Source organism: Lontra canadensis, unplaced genomic scaffold (genome assembly GCF_010015895.1).
Source record: "Lontra canadensis isolate GAN:19392208 unplaced genomic scaffold, GSC_riverotter_1.0 scaffold24, whole genome shotgun sequence".
Lineage (NCBI taxonomy): Eukaryota > Metazoa > Chordata > Mammalia > Carnivora > Mustelidae > Lontra > Lontra canadensis.
The window spans coordinates 21,363,450-21,384,117 of NW_022631018.1; the positions used below are offsets into that span (position 1 = coordinate 21,363,450).

General features: G+C 36.4%; 1 protein-coding gene across 2 annotated transcripts in view; it reads left to right on the forward strand.

Annotated features, from left to right (window-relative positions):
• KIFAP3 (kinesin associated protein 3) overlaps positions 1-20,668 on the forward strand; it is a 184,874-nt gene that overhangs the window by 65,400 nt on the left and 98,806 nt on the right. For both annotated transcript variants that reach the window (XM_032863012.1, XM_032863013.1), the window contains 2 exons: positions 6,756-6,934; positions 16,410-16,572. In XM_032863012.1, the coding sequence (XP_032718903.1) occupies positions 6,756-6,934; positions 16,410-16,572 (342 nt within the window). The remainder of the gene's footprint in view (positions 1-6,755; positions 6,935-16,409; positions 16,573-20,668) is intronic.

The window sequence follows — 20,668 nt, forward strand, 5'->3', positions numbered from 1 at the left end:
GAAATGAGATCTATCACCACTTCCACCAGAACTGAGGCCCTGCAGAACTCCCTGGTTAGGAAACATGGTGTGAACAGGAGTTGTGTTGAACTTCTGTGGGAGGGGTCCACCCCACTGGGACTAAGGCAAGCTTGACTTATATGGGCAGTCCCACCAGAGCATAGTAGGGTAGGGCCTGGTATAGGCAAGTTAGCCAGTGTGGGGACTGTGCTGCTTCCTACAGGGGGCTCTCTGATTATGCTGAGGGGCAGAGGTGGGAAATGGCATCATCTAATCCCTTTGTTCCCAGAGAGGTATCTCTGTGAATGCTGCCTCTCAGTGACATGCTCTGAGAAGAGCAAATAATCTCCCCATTGCGTGTCCCAAGGGTTCTTCAGATTGCTGTTTCCACACTGCCTGCCCCTGGATTGTTTGCTTCTCTCCAGGAGTAGCGTAGTGGCCTCAGGACTCAGCCAAGCCCATTGACCTTTAAAACCCCAGGCTTTAAGCCCCACTGTGCAAGATCTCAGGAAATTTAGTTCCTCTTGTTTTCCAAGCCAATGGTGTTGGGGAAGCATTCTCTTTGTGTGTTCCCCAGTTCTCTCTCTCTCACTCTCTCTCTCTCACCCTTCTCCCCAACCATGGCTCCCTCCCCTCTGAATCACCCATGGTCTGTTTCTCCCATAAGCCATGTTTCTGCACTTTCTACCTTCTTCATCGTGGCCTCCCCTCTCCCTGTGATTGTGGAGTCTGTCTTCTCCGTCTTCAGGTTGATTTCTGGGGTATTTAGGATTATTTGATGGTTATCTAGTTAGATGAGAAAAGCCTAGGGTCCTTCAACTCCACTGCCATCTTCCTCACTCTCCAAGAAAATACTTTTTATGAACTAAATTTTTAATTTAGTGAGACTTTGATGGTGTAAGATATGGTTTCAAATGTATGCACATTTGAATGTGCATTCTGGTACTGTTCTGTGTAATGTTCTATAAATATCACTGAGAAGTTAGTTGCTAACGTGTTCAAGTCTTTACATCTTGTGTTTTCTATACTTGTTCTATTAGTTAGTCAAAGAGTAATATTAAAATATTTGACTAAATTTATGAATTTGACTGTTTTTCCTGCAGTTATGTCTGGTTTTGCTCCATGAATTTTCAAGTTTTACTCTTAAGGATGGAAATATATAGGATTGTCATGTCCTCTTGATTAGTTTGTCCTTCTTTTCATTATGGAATGATCTTCATTATCTCTGGTAATATTCTTTCGTCTGAAATTACTTTTCCTTATATTAATATAGACACTCCAGCTTTGTTGTGACTAGTGTTAGCATGTTTTATATTTATCCATCCTTGTACTTTTAATCTATTTCTTTATATTGTTTTTTTTATACACAGCACATAGTTGAATCTTGCTTTTATTTTTTCCCCCCTCTTTTTCCTCCTTGTCTGCATTCTTATGGATGAGGGTTTTCTTGTTTGTTTTTGGTCTGTTTTATCTCCATTGTTGGCTTAGTGATGACTCTTTTGTTCCATCAGTTGCTTTAAGATTTATATTATACATCTTAAATTAATCATAAGTTGTCTGCCTCCAAGTATACATATTTAACTTGTCATGTGTTAGGTCTGCCTTCAGGTAACATTGTACCACATCATCTGTGGTATAAGAACCATTACTCCCATTTCTTCCCTTCTCAACTTTCTGTTTTTATAATTAACATTAGTTATACATATGTATGTATGTATATACACACATATATATACTTACATAAATCCTACAATATATTATAATTTACATTTTTTAAAAATTTTATTTATTTTTTCAGTGTTCCAGGATTCATTGTTTATGCAGCACATCCAGTGCTCCATGCAATACATGCCCTCCTTAATACCCACCACCAGGCTCACCTAACCCTCTACCCTCCTCCCCTCCAAAATCATCAGTGTGTTTCTGAGTCCACAGTCTCTCATGCTTTGTCTCCCTCTCTGATTTCCCCCAATTCACTTTTCCTTTCCTTCTCCTAATGTCCTCCGTGTTATTCCTTATGCTCCACAAGTAAATGAAACCATATGATAACTGACTGTGTCTACTTGACTTATTTCACTCAGCATAATCTCTTCCAGTCCCGTCCATGTTGATACAAAAGTTGGGTATTCATCCTTTCTGATGGAGGCATGATACTCCATTGTATGTATGGATCATACATACATACAACATGTCTGTTGAAGGGCATCTTGGCTCTTTCCACAGTTGGCAATTGTGGCCATTGCTGCTGTGAACATTGGTGTATAGATGGCCCTTCTTTTCACTACGTCTGTATCTTTGGGATAAATACCCAATAGTGCAATTGCAGGGCCATAGGGTAGCTCTGTTTTTAATTTCCTAAGGAGTCGCCACACTGTTTTCCAAAGTGGCTGCACCAACTTGCATTCCCACCAACAGTGTAAGAAGATTCCTCTTTCTCCACATCCTCTCCAACACTAACTGTTTACTGTCTCATTAATTTTGGCCATTCTAACTGGTGTAAGGTGGTATACAAAGAAACATTTTTATTTTAAAGATATTAAATTATTAAAAAAATAAAGTTACCATTTCCACTGATATTGTTTTGAGTAGGTTCATATTCTGTCTGGTGTTTTTCTTTGTGCCTGAAAGATTTTCTTTAATAATTTTTATAGGACAGATTTAATGATGATGAATTATTTTATCTTTTGTGTGTTTGAAAAAGACATTTTTTTTTCTTTTTGAAATGTTTTCACTGGTTTAGAATTTAAAGGTGACTTTTCTTTCTATATACCAAAGACATTTTTCCATTCTTGACCTGTTGGCGTTGTTTTTACTGACAAGTCGTCTGTCATCCTTCCTTTTTTTTCTTTTTTGTCTGTATAAAGTTTCCTTTTTCTCTGGCTCTTTTCAGATTATCTCTTTATCATTTGTTTTGACAAGTTTGATTATGATATGCCTTGCTTTAGTTTTCTTCATGTTTCTTCTTCTGAGGTTCATTGTACTTACTAGGACTATGGGTTTATAATATTTATCATATTGGAAAATTATTGGTTATTATTTCTTCAGGGACTTTAATTACAGGTATATTAGGCCACTTTAAATTACTCTACAGTTCACTGATAATCTTTACATTTTTGGTCTTTTTTTCCATTTGTTTAATTTTGGAAATTTTCTTGTCTGTGTCTTCAATTTCACTAATCTTTTCTTCTCCAATCTCTAAACTGTTGTCAATCCTATATAGTATAATCCCGTCTCACTCATTATAGTTTCCATTGCTAGAAGTTAATTTGAATCTTTTTTATATCTTCCATGTCTCTACCTAAGTTTCAGAACATCTGGAAAACAGTTACGTCTGTTTTAATGTTTCTCTCTGAACACTCTAACTTTGATGTCTGTTTCAGTGGGCCGATTTTTTTCTCCTTATACATTGTGTGTTCCTGCTTTTTTGAAGAGCTGATAATTTTTTATTGACTACCAGACAGTGTGAAATTTATATTGTTTGGTGTTGGATATTTTTTTTTCCTAAAAATATTTTTGAACTTTCTTCTGGGACATAATTAAATTACTTGGAAGCAGTTTGATCCTTTTGAATGTTTCTATTATGATTTTTTCGTGTGGAGATAAGCAGCATTTAGTCTAAAACTTATTATTTCCTATTTTCAGGGCAAAACCCTTCTGAGTACTTTACATAATGCCCATGAATTATGAAGTTTCCACAGAAGTTCAGAATTCTCTCTCTGTACATCTTTCTCCTCGATGCCATTCTTTTCTGTGAAATCTATCCACTTTGGTTCCTTAGTATCTTGGTTCCCTCTCTTCAACTCTAGGATTCTTTTGGGTTCTACCAGGATTTTCCCTCTGTGTTATGACCTGGAAACTCTCAAGGCAGTATTCTGGGACACTCATAGTGCCATTTCATTTATTTCTTATCTGTTGGTCACTGACCTTCATTACCTGATGTTCATTGTTGTGAAAATCTTTATTTTGTTTATTTTAGTCCGGTGGTTGTCCTTGTTGTTGTTTCAGGTAAGTGTTTAAATCTGGTACCATTATTCTGTGGTATTAATATCCTCGGGCTGCCAAAACAAAGTGCTACAAAGTGGCTCATTTAATAAAACAACAGAAATTTATTCTGTCACAATTTCTAGAGATTAGAAAGCCAAAATCACAGTCTTAGCAAGATCATGCTCCACCTGAAGGCTCCAGAATCCATCCTTTTCTCCTCTTACCTTTCGGTGACTTCTAGTAATCCTCGGTGTTTCTTGGTTTATAGCTCCATTGCTCCTATCTTTCCCCCTGTCTTTACATGTCCACCCACTCATTGTATCCATGTCCTCTCCTATTCTTGTAAGGACACAAGTCTTTGGAGTCAAGGTCTACCCTAATCCATTATGACTCATCTTAACTAATTACCGCGGCAAAGACCCATTTCCGAATAGGGTCAAATTCTGAGGTTCTGTGGGACATGAATTTTGGGAGAACACTATTCAACCCATTTTATCTCTCTCGGTTGCAAGCAGAGGTCTACTATACTTGTTTCTACCAGCCATACTAGAGTAAGCAACCTCAGATTCAGAGGACGTAAATAACTTGTCCTACCTAGATGGGATTATACTAAATATTGATAATAAACTTTAGTGTGGGAAGTGCTGACTATCTTTGATGTATTTTAGATGTATTTGATGTATTTTAGATCTGTTCCCCTAATATTAATATCACAAAAGACTGGTTTCTCTGTCTGAAACCAAGCAATATGCTTAAAAATTGGGAATTAAATATTTGTGGTGTATGTTTTCTGATTTAAAGTGTTTCTGCACTCAATGCATCAATTTCTGTAAGTTTTTTTAATGCAGTTGTATTGAAAATGCAAATAATAAACCTTGTGTGTGTACCATGTACTTTTTCTTCTAATTCTCTTGTTTTGTTCTGTTTCCAGCTTCAGATTCCTAACTAGTTAGTGCTCTGCTCAATATACAGCTAGGAATTTGAAGCTGGAAACAGAACAAAATAAGAGAATTAGAAGAAAAAGTACATGGTACACACACAGGGCTGGAAATAAGGCTTGTGAAGTACATCAAAGATAGCACATCCCACACTATTTATAGGGGACACCTTCTGTCTGTGGAAAAACAGCATGGAAAATGGGGTCAGAACAATCCCGCAGCATGGAAAATGGAACCAGAATGATCCTGCCGAAACTTCCTAATGAGAACAGCCCAGTCAGTTGATCTTAAGGTTGAGCATAGCTGCCACAGAACCCCAGCCAGCGCTTCCTGTGCTGCTCCAGAGATGCTGTGCAATGCTTATGTGCAGCCAACATAGAAGGCTAAAAACGTCCAAGGCCTGGAACAGTCTGTGTCCTAGGAACACTCAGCTTTAAAACGTTTTAATAATGCCTTGCATGGAAAGTCACCACATGTAATAGTGTAAATATGTGAGCTTTGGATTCTGATGGGCTTGAATTTTAATTTAACTCCATCACTTTTTTGCTATCTAGGTAGGGCGTTATTTACCTTCTCTGAATCTGAGGTTGCTCATCTAAAAAATTTATAATCAATATTTTCCCATTAAAATTTTCTTAAAGATAAAATGGTGTACTCTTTCTATATCAATTAGTACAGTGCCTGACTGTATTAGTATGTTTATATATCAATTAGTACCGTAGCCCTAATTAGTATGAATTACCTTTAAAACAGCTCAAATATTAAGTAAATTAAATATTTACAACTATTGCATATATTTCTTATTTTCATAAAGGTATAGAGATGGCTTATAAGAATACGTGAAATGCTAAAATAATGAGTAAACCAAAGCCATAGGTTTGTGTTGATCATAAGAGCCTACAGATCCTGACAGAAACCTGTCAGGTCTTCACTCTGAAACTTCTGTCAGTCAAGGCAAATGGAAAACATTATATGCTACAAATTCTCACTGTCAAAAGGGAAGAATCATATGGGTTTCTTATGAGAACGGAAGCATTTTTATTGGAGGTATCTAAAAGAAATTTTGCTTAGAGTTAGTAGACAGTGCCTTAAGTTTGTCTAGTATAATATTGCGTTACTGAATCCCATATGGCGTTTTCTGTTGTAACTATCAGAAAATCAGTTGGAATATGTAAAATAGATTTTAGTGTCCTCATACCTACTTCTAGCTATACTGTACATTTTGGATTATAGTTCTTTTGTTGTTGTTAGTTAACATACAGTGTTAGTTTTAGGAGTGCAGTATAGTGATTTAACAATTCCATACAATACCTAGTGCTCATCTCTGCAAGTGCACTCCTTAATCCCCATCACCCATTTAACCTATCACCCATCCACCTCCCCTCTGATCGCTGTTAGTTTGGTCTTAGATTATAGTTCTTCTTAACATAGCAGCTCCTAGTTATTGAAGTTTTATCCTGTTTTCTACATGTATAAAATTATCTTTCCCTGTCTGCCTGTTTTATTATTTACTAACATATACTTTTAGTGCCATTTGCTTACTATTAGGCTCTGAACTCTAAGAGGGTAAGAATCATTATCTTAATTTGGTTTGTGTCCTCAGCATCATAAGAAAATGACTATAGAGAGAGAGAGAGTTTTATTTTATATAACATATATATTTCTCAGTAATAACAAATGTTTCCTAATGAGACAGTTAATAATAAATTAAAAATTTCAAAATAATGTTATCTTCTTAGAACTGCATCTGTTACTGCACTGAGTAGAAATGATTTAGTAAACTGTTGATCCAAAATGCCAGTCATTCAACTCTCGTCCGTTTTACTCTTCCAGTTGCTCTGTACTTGCTTCTGAATCTTGCTGAGGACACGCGAACAGAGCTGAAGATGAGGAACAAGAACATAGTCCACATGCTGGTGAAGGCCCTCGATCGGGACAATTTTGAGCTGCTTATTCTGGTGGTGTCATTCTTGAAGAAACTCAGCATTTTTATGGAGAATAAAAATGATATGGTAACTTACATTTAAATAGTCCATGTTCACCATTTTCAAGTTAGGATGTTTTGATAAAAGTAAACACATTATCCCCCTACTGAGATAATTCTGAATGAAAATTTTACAAAAGCAGTAACTCACTTAAATGGCTTCTTTAGGAACTATATTCCTTATTGGTTCGTATCCCACTTAATTGAAACTACCTGCGTAAAATTTTTTTCCTAATGTATTACATAGGATGAATCTTTCCATATTAAAAATAATATGTAAAAAGTAATTTAAATTTAAGATACTGCTTCAGAATCATTTGGCTTATTATTTTCCCTTATATTATCTTTTCTTCTACATTTCTGGTATTAGTGTATGGAATTACAATCTAGACCAATCTCTCCTTTTTGACCTACCATTCCAGTTGGTAGCCACAACCTATTGATTCTCCTTAAGTATCTCATGAATTTATACCTTCTTTCTATTCTCAGTGCAGTTGTATTAGTTCATGCCCTCTTTCTTTATACCCTCTTAATTTTCTTGTTTGAATTATTATAGTAGGTTCCTGTTTGCCATCTTCTATTGTGTTGATACAATGGTTTTTAAGAAATACAAGTTCAATATATAGTATTTATCCTTCTGAAAAATATACACAATTCAGAAATAATGTAAAGATAGAATAAAAGTTATCTGCTTTTTTTCATGACATTAAAGTCTAATGTAACTGTTACACTAAATAGTTCATATATTAGTCATAACTTGATTTCAGATATTTAAGTTGATTATAATTACAGCTATCATAAATAATACCTGAATGAACACATTTGTATTTGCATCATTATCTATATTTCTTTTTTTAAGATTTTATTTATTTATTTATTTGAGAGAGCAAGAAAGAGAGTGTGTGTACATCAGAAGAGGGAGGGGCAAAGGTAGAGGGAGAAGCAGACACCCCCCACCCCAACTGAGCAGGTAGCCTATCCCAGGACCCTGAGATCATGACCTCAGCCTAAGGCAGACACTTAACCCACTAAGACACCCATCCACCCCTCGTTGTCTATATTTCTGATTAATTTCTTAGATTCCTAGAAAAAGAACTGTTAGATCATTGACCTTTACATTTTAGATGTGTATTCTAATACAGGTCATTATATGACTGTGTATTACTGGTATAAGCGGATTCTCCTTCAGAGAGTCTAAATATAGAGTATTTCTGCCTGCTCTTTTTTCTTCTTTTGAAGTTAAATGAACTAGGAAGTACCTTATGCTCATTGTATGACACAGCATGCTTTTTGAAAATCTGAGACTCATTTATCAGATTTAATAAGTGCCTTGAATTCTGATACTTGAAATAAATGAAAAATAAAATAAATATTTTATTTTAACCACAGATATTTACTATCTGTCATTTTCATACTACTATATAATTTCAGGTATTCCTGATATTGTTTTAAGATTGAATTTATTTAGAATAATAACATATTTTTTGCTTTCATTGATCTTAAGAATATGATGAGATGGTGATATATATATATACACACACACACTCTTGAGTAGAGTGTAGCTAAATAATTGCTTCCCTTTGCTATAAGTTGAAGTGTGTTTTCTTCCATTTACATGTTTAGATTAAGTTCACTTTAGTAGGTTTGCAAAATTCAGATTGATTTGCCATCAGCATGTGCCTACTATGTTTTGCTTGAATTTGTATTTAGGAAATAAACTTGTTCATTCTATCAGAAATGATCTCAAAATTATTATTAAAAATCATTTTCTGGTAAGACCTTAGGTTTGAAAGATACCATATAACTTGTCTCATCAAATCTTACTTTTTATTGAGAAGGAAAAACAGAGGTTCAGGAAGGGTCATTCATCCAAGGTCATAAAAATGATGTAATTAGCCAGATTTCTACTATAGACGGTATGCATTTCATCTTTTATTGGGGAGGATATGCATTTTATTTAAAGGCATTGTATAGAATCAGAATCTTCAGAGCTTGGGGCACCTGGGTGACTCAGTGGGTTAAGCCTCTGCCTTCGGCTCAGGTCATGATCTCAGGGTCCTGGGATCGAGCCCCGCATCGGGCTCTCTGCTCAGCGGGAGCCTGCTTCCCCCTCTCTCTCTGCCCACCTCTCTGTCTACTTGTGATCTCTCTCTCTGTCAAATAAATAAATAAAATCTTTAAAAAAAAAAAATCTTCAGAGCTTGACTAGACCTTACATACATGTCTAGATTTAGCTAATTTTGCAGATGAAGTAGGAGAAAATCAGAGGTGAAGTAATTTGCTCAAAGAAATGTCTGCAAGTATTTGGCTTCCTATTCTTTCTCTGCTCCCAGAGGAGGGAAAAAAAATGTCTTTATGTTAAACACACACACACACACACACACACACACACACATTTTTAGCAAGATTAGTAGTAAGCAACTTTTAGATGTTGGCTTCCAGAAACACTGAAAAAGAATTATTTAAGGGCTGAAATAAATTTGCTAATAGATTATTGATAAACTTTATAGAAAATATTGAATAAAAGTACTAATTAACTACAAATTCCATTTTATAGACATAGAATTGAAAGGACATTGCATGTTGAGATAATTACTAAATTTAGTTTTTGGGATTGAGCTTTTATCAATCGGAAAGATGATTAGAAGGCTATGTCTAGTGTTTAACCATCGGATTGGACTACAGGATACATATTTCACATTCCATCTACTGCAATGGAAATACAAATTAATTTTTAAAAAACTCTCCAGTTACTTTATTATTAAGTTTGCTATAATAACTAGTGCGTACTGTTGCTATTTTAAAAGAAAAATAATAACTTGATTTAATTAGTAACAGATGAGGCATGTGGTGGTTTTATTTAAAAGGGGTGGAGAGAAGGAATGGTTGCTGTATTTGTGCGGTTGTGTTATTTGTCCAAATAAAGTGTTCATTTTACTGTTGATGTGAACTGACACTGACCTTGTGTTTTAGAGTTAATATGTATATATTTTTAAAGATTTTATTTATTTATTTGACACAGAGAGAGAGATCACAAGTAGGCAGAGAGGCAGGCAGAGAGTGAGGGAGAAGCAGGCTCCCCACGAGTAGAGAGCCTGATGTGGGGCTCGATCCCAGGACAGGAGATCTTGACCTGAGCCAAAGGCAGAGGTTTAACCCACTGAGCCACCCAGGCGCCCCTAGAGCCCCTATTATATTTTAAAGGAATTTTAGTTCACTTTAGTTCACTAAAGGAAATTTAGTTCACTTTAAAAAAGTCAATTAATGATTTAAATTGCGTTTGCATATTTACTAAATAAATACAATATAACAAAAAGAATAAGTCTTATTAGAATATGATTTTAAGGGGAACAAGAGAAAGGATACATATTCCTTAGATTGCTTATTTTCCCTGTATCAGGCAGGGAGTCTGCTTCTCCCTCTGACCCTCCACTTCTCCTGCTCTTGCTTTCTCTCTCTCTCTCTCTCAAATAAATAAAATCTTTAAAAAAAAAAATACAATCCAAAGGACTAAAGTGATTATTCCTCATTTCATTACTGATATTGGTAATTTGTTTCTTCTCTCTCTCTCTTTTTCTCTTTTTGGTAGGTCATTATTGATTTTTTGGAATATATTTTCACTGTATTCAGAATTCTAAGTTGACTTACTTTATAAATATCACTCCATTATTTTCTGACTTTTACAGTTTTTGACAAGAAGTGTAATGTAATTCTTATATTTGTCTTCTGTATGTAATGAGTCTTTTATTTTCTACCTGCCTCCAAGATTTCATCTTTGCTTTTCAGCAGTTTGAATGTATGTCTCTCTAGGCATAAGTGTGTGTTTGTGTGTGTTGTATTCTACTTGGGGTTCTTTGAACTTATATCCATGGTTTGATTCTTTCATTATTTTTGGAAAATCCTTAGCCATTATCTCTTCAAGTATTGCTTCTGTGCCATTCTGCCCCTCTTCTACTGGATTTTGGTTATGCATGTTAATCCATTTGATATTGTCTCATGGCTCTTAGATACTATATTACTCTTTTATTCCTTTCATCTTTTTTCTCTCTCTCTCTCTCTTTTTGGTTCAATTTGGAAAATTTCTATTGACCTACTTCTAGGCTTACTTATTCTGTCATTATCTATATTGAGTCTGCTAATGAGCCCATGAAGGTTTTCTTTATCTCTGTATTGTGTTTGTGTGTGTATGTATTTAACATTTCCTTTTTTTATTATTGTTAGTCACCATACAGTACAGCATTAGTTTTTGATGTAGTGTTCCAAGATACATTGTTTATGTGTAATACCTAGTGCTCCATGCAATACGTGCCCTCCTTAATACCCATCACCGGGTTCACCCATTCCCCTACTCCCTTCCCCTCTAAAATCCTCGGTTTGTTTTTCTGAGTCCACAGTCTCTCATGGTTTGTCTCCCACTCTGATCCCCCCCATTCACTTTTCCCTTCCTTCTAATGTCCTCCATGTTATTCCTTACATATTTAACATTTCCATTTAATTTTAGTATCTTTCTCTCTGCAAATTCTCTGTTCATTTATGTTATCCATTTTTCCCAGTAGAGCCTTAAACATATTAATCATTTTAAATTATTACTAAATAATTCCTTGATGTTGTTTTAAATCCTGTGATTATTATACGGGTCATATCTAAGTCTGTTGTGTTAACTGCCTGCAGTGGGGTGTTTTCTTGCTCTTCGTGTATCATAATGTCTGATTGAAAGCTAGATACCACATTAGCTGAGTCGAGATTGAGATAAATACTATTTATGTCTGGAAATGGGCAGACCTTTTTTTCTAGGCCTTTTATGTGGGAGGTTAAGTCATTCTTTTTTTTTTTTTTTTTGAGGTTAAGTCGTTCTTGTTGGGAGTTGAGCTGTATTTGGTTACCCTCCCTGTGTTATGAGCTCACACTCATGTACATGACTTTGTCTTTCCAGTGCAGAGGGTTTCTAAGTGTTCATGTTCCACCCTCCACTTAAGACTTTCCTGATACATCTGTGCTTCAAAGAGGACCTCTCACTTCATGTTAACCTTTTCCCAACAATGTGCTGCTATTCCTTGTTACTCAGCTTTTGCTAATCTGGTACCAAGGTCAGTTGTTGTTCTAATTTAGCTTTAGGTCACTCTTACCCTGGTCTTGTGTCCATAGTTACAGTTACCTGCAGTGGCGCAGCCTACGTCCTCTGTCAGCAGCCCTCCTCTGGAGTGTTCTTCTGTTTCTTTCCCCAGCTGCAGGGAGGCTTCCCCTGTGTTTTGGATGTGGCAGTGTTTAAGCTTCTTTTAAGTCTTCTGTTTTTTAGGGGAAATAGAAGAAAAAGATCTGGACAGGGTTTTATGCCTTTTCCCTGGTGGCAGCAGTTCCCCTCCCCCAAGCCCACTCTACTGAGGGGGATGTTTTCTTCCATATCCTGTCCTATCCCCAGTATTTCCTGGGACCTTGGAAAAGACCTTGCCAAGTGGTTGCAAACTCTCAGCATCGGCAGCTTCCCAGTTCTGTAGTCAGGCTGCTTCACACCTGACCGTGAACAGTTTGTTTAAAATTTTTCATGCAGTCATCTTTCCCAGTTCTGTGGCAACTCTGTTTTTCTCCAGGGCTCTGCTCTATATAAACCAGCCTCATGACCCTTATCTCCTTGAGGGTGCCTATTTTCCTTATATATCAGGCCAGTTGGTTTCCTGGCAACCTTAGCTCTCTGGTAGTTATTTTTTAAGTTATAATTTTATATGTGGAATTTTCTTGCAGTGAGGTTGGGACCCACACATCCTGTCCAGATTTTTACATCCTAAGAGTAGCTTTGAGGTTCTGCCTACTTTTCTTTTTCTTTTTCAGAACAAAAGAAAAAGTATTTTTTAATTCATCATTGTATCTCCCACCCTGTCCAGCATGGGGCTAGACACATAGTTCTGCCTGTTTTTCTTGATCACTAATGCCTCTACTTGACTACTTCCATAGCATGTTAATTTCTCTCTCTATTTCTGTCCTGGCCTCCTTCCAATACATTCTCCACTTTGTAGTCAGAAGGATAATTTTGCAAGAGTTCCTTGAATGCTTAATTTTCCAGGTCACCTTTGCACATGCTGGTTTTTTTTCCATCTAGGCCACTCTTTCCTCTACCTTTTCAATTAACATTAGATACTTTCTGTTCATACAGGAGATTTTTTTCCTCAGAGAAGCCTTCTTTGACAACTCTTCACACTGAGAGTATATCATATCCACTCATATTTTTTAATGGTACTGTTTTTTTCTCTTATAATTAAGTAACTGTAGAATTATCTTTACTCTATTTCACTCCTTCTAGAATATAAGCTCCATGAAGGCAGGAATCATTTCTTACTTGCTCACCAATATGTACCAAAGGCTTCAGGTAAAAAATATTTGTTAAATGAATAAATAGAGCTAGAAAAGATGTTATTCATAGTAAACAGTGAAGTTAGTGATAGAATTAGAGTTTTGTATAAATTTGATAAATTTTTGTCCTTGGCCCTGTGGAAATTTTAGGAAGTTAACAAATGAATGATTGCCGCTGTGTATTTAGGAGATTAAACTAGGAGAAAGGGAGAACCAAAATTAGAGAGTCTTTGGAGATGGATTTGTACTTTTTAATGAAGAACTCTGGATATGATTACAGTATGACTGTGGAGATAGAGATTTGAAGGAAGAATCATTGTTCTTTGTCAATTCAGTATTTAAAAATAAATAAATAAAACAATGTTCACTCCTTAGCATAGAGTGAGAGGAAAAAGGAACATTGAGGACTCAATTAGTAATGTAATTTTTATGAGGTCAATGAAAGATTGCAATTAAGATATGGCAAGGGTGGGGATGCCTGGGTGTCACATTCAGTTAAATGCCCAACTCTTGGTTTCAGCTCAGGTCATAATCTCAGGGTCGTGAGATCAAACCCTGGGTCAGGCTCTGCACTCAGCATGGAGTCTGCTTGAGAGTCTATCTCCCTTTCCCTCTGCCCCTCCTACTTGTGCACGTGCTCTCTCTCTCTTTCTCTCTCTCTAAAATATGTAAAAAAAAATCTTAAAAAAAGATATGGCAAGGGTGGTATAAATAAATGCTTTAGACCTCCAATGCAAGAAAAGGTAGAGCAGGATTATTTATAAGTCTTTTGGTAATGATCAAAGAAACATATATAGGTATTAAGAATTTCTCTCCTGGGGCACCTGGGTGGTTCAGTGGGTTAGGCCGCTGCCTTCGGTTCAGGTCATGATCTCAGGGTCCTGGGATCGAGTCCCGCATCGGGCTCTCTGCTCAGCGGGGGGCCTGCTTCCCTCTCTCTCTCTCTCTCTGCCTGCCTCTCTGTCTACTTGTGATCTCTCTCTGTCAAATAAATAAATAAAATCTTAAAAAAAAAAAAAAAAGAATTTCTCTCCTTTTTAGCCATTGCTTTGTAACAAAGATGTGAGATATTTTTATAACCAACTTGTTCAGACTGCTACCTTAAGAAATATGAATACAGGCTTAGATTACCAAATAAGTTCTGTCCTCTGTGTTTTCACTCTAAAGTAAGTTCTGTTGAAATAATTTTATAATCATCTAGAATAGGGAGTCAACAACTTTTTCTGTAAATGGCCATAACTACTGTTTTCTACTAGCATGTTAGCAGCTATAGGCTATAAACAAATGAATAGGACTGTCCTCCAATGAAACTTTATTTATGGAAACTGAAATTTGAATTTCAGTTTTTCATGTGTCATGCCATATTATTCATTTGATTTATTTTTCAGCCATTTAAAAGTGTAAAAGTCAAAACCATTTTTAGCTCTTAGGTTGTGTGAAAACAGATGGTGGGCCAGATCAGACCCACTAGGCATAGTTTGTTGACTCCTGTCATAGAATTTAAACTGTTACTTATAGATCAGCTTCTCTCCTGAGTTCTGTAAGATTTTCAAATATCCATTGAGTATCAGGTCAGATTAAATATGACAAATAATTTTTTGTCCTGTTTGTCTGACACCTGCTTTTCAATTTATAGACCTTAGTTAATGAACTAATATCCACCGTATTGACGAGCAAAGAAGGGCTTGGGACAGCTCTCCTTAGACAGATCTTCTCCCAAGGCTGACTCTTGACTGGCATCTGGGAACTTGGATTTTAGGAGTGTTCCACTATTCCCTAATGGATAAGGGTAGTTTATTGTGCCTGAACAGTTTGCAAAAGCAATGCAGTTATTGCTAAACACCTACTGGCTTGCTGGGTGTAGAATTTTAGTTTGTGCTGGCAGAGGATTCCTATGTGACCAGCCCCCAGTAAAAACCATGGGCACTGAGTCTCAGCCTCAGCTCAGTGCTGAAGCACGTCCTGTGCGACCATGGGGAGAGGATTCTAGGAGGCTTACACCTCTGGACTTTGCCTCCATGTGCCTTTTCCCTTTTCTGATTTTGTTTTGCATCCTTTCAGCATAATCGCAGTTATGAAGATGACTATATGATGAATCCTAGCAAATTACCAAACCCGGGGTAGTCTTGGGGACCCCCAACACATCGACCAAGCCAGAAACCTGAAAGTCATCTTCAGAGCTTTCTCTTCACTTCTCATTCAGATGCTCTGGCCATATCTCCTTAACACCCCTCGGATTATTTCCTCTTCAGCCTCTCTGTCCTTTCTTTGGTTCAGACCCTACTTACATAGATCTGTCTAATGCAAGATATTCTTAAGTACCTACTTTAGATCTCTGCCTGTTTCAGTCTATCCGTATACAGTGCCCCCTTATTAATTTGTGTCTGTTCTTCTCATGCATATATTTATGCATGTCCGTATGTATTGATACATTTATCTTTATGCTACCAGTTTGACCACATCACCCTCTGGACTTAAAATCACTCAGGCATTCTTTGAAGAGCATTAAAAGCTTTTTGTGATTTGTCCAATATCTGTTTAATACACTCCTGTCACTCCACAACTTATACCTTATACTACGTCCATACCAAAGACTTGCAGTGCCCCAGTACTTTTAGGCCTAAGGGCCTATGCACTGGCTTTTTCTTTGATTGTCCTTGCCTTTCTTAACCAGGGATCAAGTTATTACACATTTTAAAAAACTTTTTCCTAATTTGAAATCTTTTCTGTACTCTTAAGTAGCTTAGTAGTTTCTTCCATGTTCCTTCCAGAGGACTTTGTGCGTTCCATTTTTATTACATTTATTATTGTTCTCTTTCTCTGCTCTTTGTAGATTGTGGAATCTCGTTTGAGTTAGCACAGGGCCTGGCCCTTAGTAGGTGGCATTCAGGATTGTGTTTTCAAGAACCCAGTGTAATATTTCTTCCAGTTGACGCTATTAAGTTGAGGAAGGAAGGGATGATGTGGAAAAATGTATTTTTCTTCTCAAAAGTTTGATTTTAGAAAAGTTTGTGGATTCAAGTGAGAGTAAATAGATTAACATATAATTATAAAATAGATACAGATGAGGGTAGAAAAATAATGAAAAAATGATTATCTGCAATCTTTTTGTCTTACTGTACAGCAGAACCTCACCACATTTGTATTATATTACATAGGTGGAAATGGATATCGTTGAAAAACTGGTAAAAATGATACCTTGTGAACATGAAGATCTGCTGAATATCACCCTCCGGCTTTTACTGAACTTATCCTTTGACACAGGACTGAGGAATAAGATGGTACAAGTTGGACTGCTTCCCAAACTCACTGCACTCCTAGGTATGCCTTTTAAAGATTAATGATAGTGTTGCTTTGGATCTCCAATACCGTTGGAAAACTGAGCTCTGTGTTGAAGTCTACTGAGCAGAGATCATTCTGTGTGTGTTCTTTGATTGCGAACTTCGTATTAAAAATAAGCTGAATGAATGAAAAGTGACATGTGCTAGGATTTCTGGCGCCATGGAATGAAATGGAATAGAAACTTTTTTCACTCTGACTTCATTTACCCATGTGAAAGTGAAACCAAACTGAAAATATAAAAGTAGTACCAAGGAAGCAAGAAGGAAAAATTATTTTCTCTTCAACAATTTTTTTAAAAAGTGGATATCATTTAAGTTCTTATATTCTACCATACTTTTGAACACACATATTGCCACAGCCTTTCTGTTATTAAGTACAAAAGGGCAATTTTTGGTAGCCTGAGTTAGAAAATATTGTACTGGCAGATTCAGTTAATAATACATTGTTTTCTTTTAGCTGTTTGTGAGATATTTATATGGTAAGGATGGATTCAAGAATTAACTCTTGTGCTTATCCTTAATGCTTCTCGCAAGAGTATAAAAGTCCTTTATGATCTGTTCATTGTCTTTATAGGCACCCGCTACCCCCCAGCATATACTTTATACTGTGTTTATACTGAACGTATATTAAACTGTAAACAGTTCCCTAAACAAGTTCTTTCATGCCTATTGCCTGTCCACCTGCTTTTTTGCTCTACATGGAATACCACTGTTTTTTTTTTTAATCAGAAAACGAATTCTTACACATCTTTTTAAGACTCTGTTCCTTTGTTTTTGGGTTTTTTTTTGTAGCTTTTTCCAAGTTTTCAAATTTTTTTAATGGTTACCAATATAATAGTGGAATAGTAGGAAATGACTTAACATTTAGCAAGTTTAATGTAGCAAGTTTAATCTTGCTACACCTGGATGGCTCAGTCATTTAAGTGCCTGCCTTTGGCTCAGGTCACGATCTCTGGGTCCTGGGATTGCGCCCTGCGTTGGTCTTCCTACTCAGCGGGAAGTCTGCTTGTCCCTCTCCCTCTTTCTACCCCTCTCCACTCGTGCCCTCTCTCTCTCAAATAAATAAATAAAATCTTTTTTAAAAATTAAGTTTATTCTTAGCTATCTAATATCTATGAACATGATCTGTCATTGATATCATCAGTATGCTCTTTATAATATTAGCAGTAATGTTTATTGAATGTTTCCTATGCCAGTCGTTTTGTTGTGTGCTTTTATTTATGTTACCTCATGGAATCACTATCTGAGATCTTTACTCAGGCGAGGCTCACATTCAGGATCTGCCGCCAAAATTGGATTTATTAGCTACTATAATAAACGACATTGTATGTTACATTCAGTAGACCATGATGAAGTAGAGTAGGCAGAGCTATAATTTAAAAATCTAATTCTCCAACTCCCCTTAAAATAGAGGAATTTTTTTTTAAAGATTTTATTTATTTATTTGACAGAGATCACAAGTAGACAGAGAGGCAGGCAGAGAGAGAGAGAGGGAAGCAGGCTCCCTGCTGAGCAGAGAGCCCGATGCAGGACTCGATCCCAGGACCCTGAGATCATGACCTGAGCCGAAGGCAGCGGCTTAACCCACTGAGCCACCCAGGCGCCCTAAAATAGAGGAATTTTTAAGGAAACTTATTTCTTATTCCTTTTCTCAGAATTGGAAAACCTTTCATCAGTCAGTCCAAGAACATTTGTACATTGTAGAAGAAACTGTTAAGGAGCACTTTCAAAAATTGCTTTTATGGAACCAAAGCAATGCATTTAACAAGGAAACAGAAAACTTTAAAGGCAGAACTCATGGGGCTTTGAATTTAGTTCATGTGAATCCTTTATAATAAATCTGGCAGAATTGTGTATCAATTGTGTATCAAGGTCAGATTCTCAGTGTATGCAGATGAATAAGTCATACTTCTTGTCTCATAGGACTTCATAGACCATCTGGTTTAATCAGTATCCAGTGACCTACTTTTATAAAACAAATGATTTAAAAGAGATTTGGGGGAAATTACTTATAAGATACCCAGTCCATATTTTGTTAACAGATAGTAAGTTTTATGACATAAAATATAATATTTAATACACCAACTTGCATTCCCACCAATGGTGTAAGAAGGTTCCCCTTTCTCCAAATACTCTCCAACATTTGTTGTTTCCTGCCCTGTGAATCTTTGCCATTCTAACTGCTATAAGGTGGTAGCTCAATGTTTTGATTTGAATTTCCCTGATGCCTAGTGATGATGAATATTTTTTCATGTGTCTGTCAGCCATTTGTATATCTTCACTGGGGAAGTGTCTGTTCATGTCTTCTGCCCATTTTTTGACTCATTTGTTTTTTGGGTTTTGAGTTTGAGAAGTTCTTTATAGATCTTGGATATCAGCCCTTTGTCTGTAGTGTCATTTACGAATATCTTCTCCCATTCTGTGGGTTGTCCCTTTCTTTTGTTGACTGTTTCCTTTGCTGTGCAGAAGCTTTTGATCTTGATAAAATCCCCCAAAGTTTATTTTTGCTTTTGTTTCCTTTGCCTTTGGAGATATGTCTTGAAAGAAGTAGCCATGGCTGATGTCAAAGAGGTTCCTGCCTATGTTCTCCTCTAGGATTTTGGTAGATTCCTATCTCACGTTGAGGTTTTTGATCCATTTTGAGTTTGTCTTTGTGTATGCTGTAAGAGAATGGTCGAGTTTCATTCTTCTACACATAGCTGTCCAATTTTCCCAGCACCATTTATTGAAGAGACTGTCTTTTTTTCCACTGGATATTTTTTTCCTGCTTTGTCGAAGATTATTTAACCATATAGTTGACGGTCCATATCTGGGCTCTCTACTCTGTTCCACTGGTCTATGTGTCTGTTTTTGTGCCAGTAGCATGCTGTCTTGGTGATCACAGCTTTGTAATATAGCTTGAAATCAGGCAACGTGATGCCCCCAGTTTGGTTTTGAGTAATTATTAAAAGCAAAGAGAAGTTGGTTATAACTCAGCCTTTTTGCCATATGAGGAACCAATATCCTTTATTAACTCATGACAATGTTGATCTATCTGGACACTAATAAGTAGGCTCTGATATCATTCTGTTTTGGGAAAGATTCAGTATGTCTTGTCTTTTTTTCCCTTCTTCATTGCTCACAAGTCATTGAATTTAAGCAATTTCTTTTTTTCTAATGTTCATATGTCTTTTGCTTAGTAACTTTCTTTGGTTCCACCTTTTTATTCCACATGAATGTCATAGAAGCAATGGCAATCATACATAACAAACAAAAGAGAGTATCTTCTGATACTTTAGGATCAAGGAAAGGGAGAAAATGTGCATATTGAAGAGAAATTCAGATATACTAGAGAACAGTGCCCTTAACTTCTGTAAAATGCTTCAGTGTCTGTAAGTATTTAGAATATCCACAGGTTTACATTTATTTACTTATCTCACATTCTTTTAATTTTAATTATTTTAAAGTCACTATTATTTCCTACTCTTTTTCATTTAAATTATGAGTTAACTCAGCTTCTGTAGGCCTTTTATAAGGTGGGCCTATAGAAAAGAAATGTTCCAAAATCCAGGTAACTGATTTCAATATGAATCTTTAGAACTTAACCATTTTGTAAGCTTTACAATTGTTTGTATTGATTATGACCCAAAAATGGCCCTTTATTCATCACTTCCCAGGAAAAACCTGTCAAATTTATTAGTGGAAGGTAAGGCTATGATTACTAATAAACCAACCTTAAGATCTCGGTGGCTTAAAACACCTCAAAGATTTACTTCTTGCTCCTATTATATATCCACAATGAGTGAGTAGAAAGTGTTGGTCCATGTTAGCATCAGTCAGAGACCAAGACTAACAGAACCTCAACATGGCACCAGGGAAGGAGGAAAGAGAAAACGGAGATTGGCAAACTTGTCTTGAAGGCTTTCACACTGACGTGACAAATACAATTTTTGTTGATATTTCCATTGATAACAGCGAGTCCTATGGCCATACCAGACTTTAAGTGGGTGGCAAGTGCTTGGAAGGACTAGTACTGGAAAGCTGGTGAGCAGGCAGCCTAACACTCCTGAAAGGTATTTTCCAGTTTTTCTGAACTT